This window comes from Pseudochaenichthys georgianus, chromosome 3 (assembly GCF_902827115.2).
Source record: "Pseudochaenichthys georgianus chromosome 3, fPseGeo1.2, whole genome shotgun sequence".
Classification (NCBI taxonomy): domain Eukaryota; kingdom Metazoa; phylum Chordata; class Actinopteri; order Perciformes; family Channichthyidae; genus Pseudochaenichthys; species Pseudochaenichthys georgianus.
Window position 1 is genome coordinate 37,642,679 of NC_047505.1, and position 12,169 is coordinate 37,654,847.

At 41.2% G+C, this 12,169-nt stretch overlaps 1 protein-coding gene across 1 annotated transcript in view; it reads right to left on the minus strand.

Annotated features, from left to right (window-relative positions):
* Window positions 1-740: 740 nt before the first annotated feature.
* The window catches only part of rnf111 (ring finger protein 111), a 41,736-nt gene continuing 30,307 nt past the window's right edge, over window positions 741-12,169 (minus strand). The window contains 10 exon segments of the mRNA XM_034111871.2: window positions 741-2,275; window positions 3,223-3,329; window positions 3,761-3,847; window positions 4,076-4,171; window positions 5,312-5,392; window positions 6,474-6,591; window positions 7,045-7,151; window positions 7,153-7,171; window positions 7,257-7,620; window positions 10,717-10,966. Coding sequence (XP_033967762.1) covers window positions 2,158-2,275; window positions 3,223-3,329; window positions 3,761-3,847; window positions 4,076-4,171; window positions 5,312-5,392; window positions 6,474-6,591; window positions 7,045-7,151; window positions 7,153-7,171; window positions 7,257-7,620; window positions 10,717-10,966 — 1,347 coding nt within the window. The 3' untranslated portion in view covers window positions 741-2,157.

A 12,169-nucleotide genomic window follows, 5' to 3' on the forward strand; every position in this document is an offset into this window, starting at 1 on the left:
AAAGTCATTCTATTTTTAATATAGATTTCGGATTACCCTATGCTTGACACGAGATTCACAGCCTCCAGGATAAATGGAAGGAGTTGCAAGATGATCGACCCCAAAAGCATTTCAAAACAAAGAAAGGTTCCTAATAGTTGTGCTTTTTTAAATACTTAATTATGGATACAAAAAAAATCTTCTTCAGGACTGTGAGGAACATTTGTTGACATTGCTTTGTTAATTTATATGTGACCCAATTACTAATCTAAGGCCTGGATGGTGAAGATGTTACATAATACATATCAATTTACATTTAGACCTGAGACTTCATTGACTTGTTTAGAATAAGTCAATTAACATGTAAGGATTAACCTTAGTGATGAAAACGTTGACCAAAAGAGCAATTTACCAACTTTTATGTCTGTTTTTGTGCATTTACATATTACATATCAATAATCATTTCAAACTGAAGCAAAATATATACAAGTAATGACATTGTGTAATCTACAAATAATACAAAAAGAGAATATAGGATATAAAATAGTTTTCTATGCCAACAAGATGTTGTCTACCCAGACTGTGAATGTGTTTGAAAGGGACAGAATCTGAGCATTTACAGTACGTTCTTGAGAAGATGTGTAAAAGATGTGACTCTTTTAAACTCAATATTACATTTGAACAGTGTTATCCTTTCATGAAAGACCCAACATTCACTCAAACATCTGATTTTCAAAGAGGACATAAAGGAAAAGACCAAATTAAGAGTTATCCAAGTTTATTAATATTATCTTTTAAAACTAATATAAATCCCACAGAATATGATCCTGGTGCCTTTAAGTCAACGAATGCATGGATACCTGCTTTACTGCATTTCAACACTCCATTCAAAATATCGTTTTTTACCTTTTTTAATATTCATCAGAGTGGAAATACATGGCCTCAGCGCACGTCATATTCACAACTACTCTCCTACCTTTTTCTCTCTTGTGCAAGTCTATGCGAGTGAGTTAGTCAACAGTATTAGTGTGTTTTTCTTTCAGCAGCAGCCAAAATGGGCACCGCTGCTCAACTACAGAGAGACAAAAGGGAGGGTGGATAAAACGGTTTTGAAGTGTGAGAACAAACAGTAAATATTTATCCCGAATTGAGCTGTGTATTTCTCACACACACACACACACACGCACACACACACGCACACAGGAACTCAATGCCACTGCCAGTATGAAATTGACAAAATGATCCCAGGTTGCAGGCTCATGTGAAATGTCTTGCACACATTTAGACCTGAGATCATCTTACAGAAACCTTACTAACCATCACAGGTCTGTCTGCGGGGCGCAACCCCCGAAATATGAAGAAAAAACTCAGAGCAGGACCCAACACTCGCTCAGTTTATGAAGAACAGTCGAGAGAGGCAGGTGACATTTTCCTTATCCTCTAAAATACGTCAGGCGGTGATAACGGTGTCTTTAGTCAAATGAAGTGCTGGAGGGAGGTGTGATCGTAGCAAAGCATGTGCATATTCTGGGAGGTGAGGTGAACATTGAAGTTTATTTCCACTCTAGAAATACTGGGTGTGCACTAATACAGCAGCTGATCTGTTAACATATTTCCCTAGTTAGGAATGTCTTGATTTACTTAAAAAAACATCTTTCACTAACAATCCACATCTTCTAAACATAAACTAATCAATACAATGATTGGTAAAATGAATCCTGCAATGTTTGTTTTTTTAAAACTGGATGGTGACATTGTATTCTAGTAAAGCAAGGCATTAGGTTTACAGAAATGCATCTTTACTAGAGCAGCTATCCTCACCTGCGAGTTGTTAGGCCGTGTTAAGCCCACGTTATATGTGCAAAGAAATGCATTGCAAGGAAACATGCAGAGAAACAAAACAAAGAATGACACTTGAGGAAACAATCAAAAGCTACATAAAAGCTTTATAAATACAATAAAATCTTAAACCCTTAATGGAGAAGTCTAGCTGTTGTAGTAATATGTGGTAGCTGGCACTCTAGGCTCAATGCTTTTTCGTCAGGTGTTTTTTTATTTTCTCGTAGAAGAGCTGCGCAGGTAATTCATGCCATCTTTGGTTGACTGCAGTACTGAAGAGAAAAATTAATATGATCTCAAAATAAATTTTCAACAAAAGGGTTTGTTAGAAAAACAGCATCAACTCTCAGCAGACAGCTGCGCCTCAATGTCCACTCTGCAGATGGGGCACTTCTTATTGGTGAGGAGCCACTGATCCACACACAGCTGGTGGAAGAGGTGCATACATGGTAGGCGTCTGGGGGGACACACAGAGGCAAACATTAAAATCCAACTAACAAATACAGTCTGTGTAGCCTTAGCTTATTCCTGTCTGTCCAGAAACGTTTGCAGAAATGCAGGAATAGCATCGCTCCGCTTGGGTTAAAACATGTGCTGAATGTACCAAGGACTGTTTATCGAAATAAACTGACTTTTTGTAAAATCGCAAACATTATCCTTAAAAAAGATTTCTTTGAAAACCTTTCAAATGTACACATAAACCTGGAATATTCTTTATTTTCCTCAGATACTGCTGCCCTCTGCTATTTATTCTGTCTTTGCACTTTTAGTAAGAAGAAATTATGAACAAAAGTAAAGTTTGTTTTTTAAAGTTCACTTTAAAAAAAAAAAAAAAACTTTACTAGATAGAGAAGTTGAGCAATTATGATACCATTTATAATTCAAACAAAGGATGAACTATATCAGAAATGTGTGCACCTAATATCATTTTTTGCTGAAAGTTGATTAATGATTTAATTTAAAGGAATTTTAAATCCAAAATAATGTTTTACCTGAAAAATAACAACTTAAGAAAACTGCAGGTTTGGAAATGTGTACCTAAAATCCTTCAAATGCTATTTTTGACGACTGTCGTCCATTTAGTAGAACAGTTGTTTTTTTTAAGATGCAAAATGTGAAGACCATCCCTTCTTCTAAAACCAACAGAGGGCAGAAAATCCTTGAGAGAAAAAACCTGAGCGAGTGCCAAAAATCAGCTCCATGATGCCGGTAATTTTAGGGCACTCTGGGGTTTTCTGTTTATTGCTATACCTTTGGGTCTAAAAAAAAACATTTCTCGAGAGATTGTGGCTGAATGGAACAACTACACCTGCCATCCCACATGTCACGCCCCTAAAAGCGTAATTAAACACTCAAAACCATGAAAAAGAAAATGGCACAAACACCCAGGAGGGAGCTGTTTACCTGACGTCCTCCCCCTCCTCCAGTATTGACAAACAGATGGTGCATTTTTCTTCTGTGTCTTCTTCATCTGCCCCTTCTTCTTCGTCTTGCTTAATAAGCAGCTTTCTCTGTTTGGGGAGACATTTGGAAAGTTGACTTTTGATGTTCAGCATCGATAAGGAAAGCTGTCTCAGCAGAATCATCACACATCATTAATAATCCTATCATTCCAGTCTCTTTTTCACATATAAAACAGCTCAACTTAAACACTGTGTAAAATGACAAGTACATTTGAAGTTTGTATATAAATAAACTATTGTCTATTATGGGTAACTGTTTAGAACAAAAATGTCAAACAAACCATTGCCTTTGGGGACAGAGAGAATGGTCATTTTGTCCTGAAAACTGAAATATCTATCTATGCTACACAAATTAAACAATACCCAAATCAAAGTTAATCTAGAGCCGAATTCCCTGGCCCTCCCAAGACTCAAGCTAACATCTACAGCACATGTGAGCAGAGACATGTTTCCAAATTGAATTGTTTATTTTTTCTCACCGATTCTGGGGTTGCGAGCATATTTTTCCCAATAGATGCCCAGGCTTCAGGGGTTAACTCTGGGTCAATGTCTCTCTCCAACACCTTCTGTATTGGGTGGCAGGGGTGTTAGATCGATTGTTCAGATACATTTGGAAATCTCTAAGGAAAACTTTTTCCTCAACAATGTCTTCACAGCGGCAATCTAGAAACACAGACCACTGCGCACTCTGTCCCAGCATAAACTGTAACAGACACATGCATGACTATTCACAGTATCTACAAAATCCAATAAACAACACACACTATGCTACACACACTCTGATCAGCGCTCACCTTTTTGTACTTGTGTGGGTAAGTGCACCTCTCTATGGTTCCCTGAGATGCTCCTCGGTTCACAGTCCCCAATCTTTCCTCTAAATGCAGCAGGTCCTGAAGGAGGATAATAAACACAATGTTTTAGAATGATGAAGAAAGGTTTCTTGGCTCTGTAACGGATACAATTCCTCTTACTGTGCACAAAAGAGCAGAACACCTGAATAATCTGTTCAGATTTAGCGGTTGAACCCTGTGACTCTGAGTTAGATTTGTCTGGGGTTCAGTCTCTTGCTGAGGGAAACATCATATCACTGACAAGATGATCAAACATCGATCTGCTGTGCCTGCGTTACAGCTGACTCAAATCGAGTTAAACGACATTAAAACTTTAGCAATTGATGGAGAACAGCTTAGTGGACCTAGAGCAGTGGTCGCCAACCAGTCGATATGGAAGTAAAACAAGAATACAGTTTAAAAGGGGAGTGATTTGTAAAATATCCATAAAGAAAAAGAAAATCTGTTTACAGTTCTGTTTCATATGGGTGCTGAGAGAGGTATCCATAGATCTCTTCATGTTGCTCTCAAAGTGCACCAGATTGACGCTTTTAACTTCAATATTTTAAAAAAAAATCTTCCCGGGGGAACATCCCCCCGGACCCCCCTAGAGGAAGCGAGGACCTAGAGGAGCAGAGGACCCCCCTAGAGGAGGTGAGGACCTAGAGGAGCTGAGGACCCCCTAAAAAATAGCACTTTACCCCTGCCTATATGCCGTGAGCTGATTATGGAGCCTTCATTGTAACAGTAATTCAGATGCAATCAGCCTATAAAAGGCCTCAAATTGGAAGCACTGTCTGGGCCGTCTTTTTCACTCAATTCTGCAATAGGTAGATCTCGCCTTTCACCTAGGCCGAGGTCGGTGATCTTGGGCTTAAAAAGGTTGACGACCACTGCCCTAGAGTTACAATATTTTTTGTCAAGACATTAAACCTTTTCTCAGAATGCACTCAAACTATGGTATTTTATCCCACTTTTCCAGCTACGTCTGTTTATTTTTGAATAAAAACAGAATCAAGTGTAAACTGTTATGATGTGTCCTCATTTAAACATTATTCTGATCAGTCTTGCAATTATTTTTAAGTTACTATTGGCGATGGCAGTGATTAATTGAACAATAACAAATGTACTCTTTATTGTCCGAGTTGTGTCGGGACTGAGAAAAACAAAATAAGCCACTGTGAAATAAACAGTCCTCACCTCATAGGTTCTTCCAAAGCCAGTCATTCTAGATGAGATGTACCGAATGTGCGGGTAGGTCACTTCAGATATGCCAGTGTGCTGCGAGGGATGAAAAGAAAACCATTTCATGTTTCACTTTGTTTTGTTCAAGATGACAAAGAATAATCTCAGCATGTTCCTCTCATAAATTAAGGCTTTAAGTCTTTCTGAATCAGAAGGCTTCTATAGATTTTTTCCATTCTATATTTTGTAGAACTTATTATTATTTTATATCTGCTGTTTGTTCATGATAATGCATGTGAGTCATAATGTGTCATGTGACTTTGAGCTATGCTGTATTTATGTGCATGTGCATGTTTTAACTGGCATCTTCTCACAGAATACAGTTAAACCTAACATTTTTAAATAATGGAACCACTTGTGCCCACAACCTTGATATAGTATACACTTTAAGTTTGTAAGGCATTAGGGTTTCCAAGCAGATAAAGTGCAACATTAGCATGTATTCCTTTATACTACAGCTTGTCGCTAACTGTCTCTGCAGTTTGGTGTCCAGCTCTAAGAGTGCACAAGAGCAGTTGTTGGCCTAGAAACAGTTCTAAAAATGAAGTTGAGGGTTATCAAGATTGTTTATTTGGAAGAAAAAATAAAGAGGCACATGGCACATCTGTAATCATGAAGGTCGAAGATGTATATCAATTAAAACTAATGAACTCTGGCCCAGAACGTTCAAAATGCACTTGCATATCTTTTGGTTCTACTTGTATTGCCACTAATTCTGAGCATTCCGGCTGTGATTAAGTTTGAATAGACTCAAATCATTTAGAAAACCTAAATGCATCTGCTCTTTCATTGATGCTGCAGACGAGAACTGTGCTGAAAGACAACTAATGTTCAGATGTTTGACGGTGACCAAGTGAAAAGAAAGAAAATCAGGAAACTGTCATCTGCACAGGATCTGTCTCAAGGCCTGTGGATTTGTTGAGTGTGCACTTGAAATGCCTGATGAGCTGCTATTAATTGCTAATGCATTATTCATGTAGTTCAGCAAACCATCCTTGAAATAACTGATGTTATAAATAAGGGTCCAACACTATTAATCTAAGCCAGACTTCATTTAGAAGTGATTCTTTCTTATTTATGCTAATGTATGCATGTGTGCTGAGGGTGTCTCCCTCACCATGAAGGGGATGGGGAAGTGGTGCAGTCTGGGGGGAGGGTGGTAGTGGGGCAGGTGGGAGTGCAGGTGCCCTGAAGGGTAAGGGGCCACAGTCACTCCAGCCTCGATGCCAAGCTCCCTGTGGATGAACACATGATAAGCGATCAGTCAACATTACATCAAATAGCACATCTGAAAAGATTCATCATTTGTATACAGAACGACTCAGTATCCAGCTATGGTTTGTGGTCGAGACATATTACATCTGGAGGGACTTTCTTTTCATAATGAAGACAGAAGAGGTGTGTCTGATAAGGTGTGGGACCTCAAAAGGCTCTCAGAGTAATGACTAATGTGTGGTGTTGAGTGTAAACCCTTTGCTGTGTATGGTTATTTTTATTATCCAGGATATGCGTTGTACATTTATGGTTTCATATTTAGTTTGTACCGATTACAGCTAGGCTCTCAAAAAAAATTGTTATTAAAAAAACCAAAAATGTACGTTTATCTGGAGTGGCTATTCAGAATGTGGAATAGTTGATAAACATTCAACTAAAACCATCTGCTAACCCTCCCGGCCTCGGACACTGACCATGCTGTTCTCTGCTCCGGCTGGCGGGGGTGGGAAGACATAGTTTGAGGAACATGGATGTGGTGTCCATGGCCGTAGTTGGGGTGCATCCTGTGAGGGTGGGGGGGGCGGGCGCTCGTGTGCTCGTCTGCGGGGAAAGGAAGATACAGGGTTTAATATATATGACCAGGAAGAGTCAATCCTGGGGGTGGGAGGGCTATAGTGGTACTCACGTAGGGTGCTGCATCATCCTGCGCCTCTGGACCTCCATCCTCTGCAGCATCTCGTGCTGATGGAGCCGCTGCACCGAGGCCCCCAGCGCCGGCATGTGGTGCGGCAGGGCCTGGTGGTCCGCAGGCAGGTGCTGGGCCAGAGGGGCACTGGAACTAGAGAGGTGGTGGGTGGACAGAGGGGGGGGAGGGGCAGGGGGCACAGCGTGGCCTGAAGGGTGGGATGGCAGTGGCGGATGAAAGGTGACAGTGTGGGGAATGACATAATCCCCTTGTGTAGGGGCCTGCGGTGTGAGTTGGGGGTTCCCATGGGAATGAGGGCAGGCGGAGGGGGGCTGATGATGCAGCGAGCGTGCTAGAGAGCCATCTGGGTGTGAGGAAAGAGAGAGGGAAAACATGAAGTAAAACACTTTTAGAACAACACATTAGATATCCTGTTTTTTGTTATTGTAGCAAATGCCATGGAAAGATCAAATCTAACAATGCGGGAGTCTTGAGCAACGTTTTTATCCAAATGCAACGCAACTTCAAACCTTATTTGGTGAAAATTGGCAGAAGAAAAGGCATCTTGCTCTTATAAGGTAAAGCAACTTTTTCACCTCAGTAAAGTATAAAACCTTGTGTGACATATTGTTTCTGTTGTTAGCCCCACGTCCATTTGTTCTTACTGAAGCCTACATATTTTCAAAACTAGTCACAGGATATAAACTAGGCGCATACGGCATTGACTTTGGTAAACTACGGTTGCCGAGTTCCATTAACCAGTTTAACCACCATAACCACCAACATCAATTGACCAGGTAACGTGTGCAGACAAAAAGGTTCATTGATGGGGGGGTCAGGGTTTTGCTATACAGGAAATACACAAGGCTTATGGGATCAGTCATAATAAAATGTAGAATGTAACCAAAGTTATCCTTTATAACAATTACAAAAAAGTCATCAGTGAAATGTGGGGAAACAGTTCTCCGTCTGTAATTTGCACCAGCAGACAAACATCCCAGCTCATCGTGTCGAAGGTGATTATTCTGTAGCATTTTATATTGTTTCTGTTCATGAAGACTATCTCTGTTCTCTGGACACACTAAACGTTCCCCACTGAGTCATCCAATAAATAAATATTCATATATTCTTTTGTTTTAGATCTCCTTGGTGCAGACTTCTTTTACTGCTTGTCCAGGCAGAGGTTCAATGAGGAGAAAGGGAAGGCCTGAGAGAGGTGAGCGTGGGCACCAGCAGCAGAGACTAACTCTTTACTACATCCCCACCAGAGAGCCTTTTCACACCGCTTCACTTTCCATATTGAGCTATTCTGAGTAGAACGAGCAATTAACTACTTCTGCCTGGTACAGTTCCCACAGCACTTGGCACATTAACCACCAGGCTCTGTTAATTACTATTAGAATTAGGTTTTAGCAGGGGAACTGTCTGCCAATTTTCACAAATGCTATGGCACCACAGAAGAGCTCAGTTTACAGATGCAATAGCTTAAACCGTGAAAGTCCAACAGAAATCAAGTTGCATTTAATTTGCCTGCTACATCACATGCTCTGTGAATCCACGTTCCTGTACTCTCCTTTGAGTAATTAATAATATATATTTTTATTAAATGGTGGCGCTTCCTAGGTCGGAATTAGTAGGAGACCTTGGATGCGGTCGTACAGACTTATTGGAGAGTCAGTTACATTTCGTGTATGCTAAGGAGAGGTGCTTGAATGCTTCCTTTCTTGAAAACACTGTTTAAACATCTGTCGTAGCTCAATCATGCACTGCAGTCGGGATCTATTAGCACAGTGGCTGTCATTTCTTAAGTCCCTAAGAAATGTCCTTCACATCTTTCTTTGACCTCATGACGTTTTTCTTTCAACATCAAGGAAAAGTATGTTTAGTAAAAGATCAGGGTTCATACACTTTTTCACCAATGACTTTTCCATGACCTTTACCTAATTTTCCATGACCAAAACAATTACTCTTTCTCAGCGGTACCACTGAAAATGGTTTATTTTAACATGGAACAGGAAAATAAGGTCTGAAACATGTTGTGCCTATCTAAAACAAATCAAATAGTAGACTTACTAGCTTCTACACCAGTGGCGGCGCTAGGGGGTGGCTACTTGGGCTCAAGCCCCGGATGTTTTACTTAACTTTTTCTTTTTTCTTTTAAATAAATTTTTTTTTTTAAACGTCTCAGGCAGCCACTGTGGGACATTAGCCTGCGTACTGCGTAGCCTGCCCTGAAGAAGAAGTGATCCTTCCTAGTGCCTGACGAGTTTTAAGCTAATAGCCTATACAGTTATGGATATTAGAAAGTTATTGTCATCGAAGCAGGCGCCACAAGCTGCAGCAGCAGCAGTATCAGCAGCTGACAACAATGTCATCACCAGCAGTGAAGAAATGGATGATGTTTCAGGTTTGTGAATCTAATGGTGATATCTGCCCTCTGGCTGACTGAGTAAGAAGTGAAAAAGAGTGATGTAACGTTAATGTTATAGCATAAACATGGAGTAACCACACTAAGTATACCCTTATATGTTAGTATGTATACAGAACATGATTAAAAATTATCCAAAGATGTAACGTTAACCCTTCATACCTCAGTCTACTTTTAAGACACTAAAATAACGTATTCCAATTTGTATTTTGTTTTCGCACGTGGAATTATACCGGCTCTCGTTTCAGTACACATGACAACAGAACTGACAGGCAACCCTCTGCATCCGATTGGCTGTGACTGCATCCACTCAGAGTGTCCGATTCAGAAACGTGACTCTTACACTCACTCTTTACGTCACAAACAAAGATGGTGGATGAGAATAAATCTATAAAACGATAAGCAATGCGCCAGAATCAAGGTGAGACTATCCGCATCCTTTAAAACTCTACGCACATTCGTTTCACCTTAATAAGTAATTGACTATTTGAGTGAGTTAAGGCATTAGTTTGCTTCATTAAAGGGTGTTAATGAGTGTTCTCCAGTGCCTTTTGTCCGCTTTAAGATGTTATTAAGGTAGGGTTAATGTTGCTCTCAAAGTGCACCATATTGATGCTTTCAACTTCAATATTTAAAAAAAAAATCTTCCCGGGGGAGCATGCCCCCGGACCCCCCAAGAGGAGGCGACGACCCCCCTAAAAGGATGTTCGGTTCACCCCCCACTTATAAAAAATAGCACTGTAAGACCGTAAGAACCCTGAAAGATATTGATTGTAATTTGAACTACTCGTCTGGTGCCCTATTTCAATTTAGCCAACCAGATGTTTCATAGATGAGTATGGCAGCATGCTCTCAAAGGCAGAGCAGATGGTTACACTGAGCCAGACGCCACTTATCAACACTTTTTGTTGATTGTTGACAGCATGTTTTATAACAAAAAGAGCAGACTAAATGTGATTTCAGTGATTATAAAAGACACAAACTGATTGTGAATGTGTGGTTTCCTGAACTGCATGAGGGTGCTTCACTCACAGGGGTGCATGTAATGTCTGCAGGGCTGGGGCTGTGTCGGAGGCTGGGGCTGTGCTACCATGGGGGGGCCGAACGAGTCCACCGCAGCGGGCTGGCTGGACCCAGGTGCAGCCTGGGAAACGAAAGCAGGAGGCCGTGAGGTGGAGCCCGGGCAGCACGGGTCAAAGGCCGAGGTGCTGCCATGGAAACTAGCGCCGTTGTTCCCACCGGTACGAACACTGCTGTTGCTCAGGTCCACCGGCAGATTTTGCTGTGGAGGCAAGGAAGACATTTATATTAAGACGAGGGGCATGCTTCACCTGAGGAATACTAAACGATTCATATACAATTCAAGTCAAGTCACAACTGACATGGACACCACAGCGGGACATTGGGTTGTGTTTCTCAAAAATGTAACCGGTTTTAAGTCTTTGCTTTAATGCTGCAGTGGCCGGTTTCACAGGGGAATCATAAAAAAACGAAACAAGCGTGTTCATATCATATAGTAAAGAGACAGACCAGAGAAACACTAGCTTAAGAGAACTTAAAGAACAACTTGCAGGTTTTTTTTTTTTTACTAGATTTATGCTTAACCTTGCCTGAAAATTACAATTAAAAAAGTGAATGCAGGATTTGATATGTTTTACAACACATAAGGGCAATAATTGCTGCTAAAAACTGCTTTTTTTTTAACTCAAGCCTGTCAGTGTCAGGACATCAAGTCCACAGTTTCCCTAACAGGAAAAGGACCGGAGCTAGCTTTCCTTCCTGGGTGCGTTGTGCGAGGTGCATCCACCTCCCTGCAGCACATACTCTCCACAGCTGAGGCCTATCAAACAAAACCTTTACCAGGAAACCGTATTACGTCTGTCTGTCTGTCTGTCTGTCTCTCTCCCTCCCTCTCCCTCCCTCTCCCCACAGCACCGTAAGACGTAGTGTGGAGTTGCATTAGGTAACGCTGTGGTGGCTGTACTCCTCCAGCCGTCTCCTTTGTGTTTGTTTGTTTGTTTGTTTGTTTGTTTGTTTGTTTGTTTGTTTCCCCCTGTCTGTGTTGTTTGTGTGGGCGTGGTGGCTGTCACTCCTGGCTCCCGGCTCAACCTCCACTCACCTGCTGTAATCAGCTGTGCACCCTCCCCGACTACACACCTGCTTTCCACCAAGCCATTTACAACGGCATATCAACGGAGGCTCCACAACCTTTCTCCGCCAGATCGTTGTAAAACTATAGGTTACTTACATAACCCCAGTCTCAGAGTAACATGAAGTGAGATGTCTCACTATGGGATGCGCCTTAATGCAAACAGAAGCATCAATCTCATTACGCCAATCCTGATTGGCTGGTGATCTTGACGTCTACATCAGGGAATCCACCCACCCTTTAAGTAGCTTGCGCTGCGTCGCAGCGTCATTCAAAAATAAGCACCTCTTCTCGCTTCGCCTTAGCAAGAAGGGCCGTCTGGTGAGACATCTCACT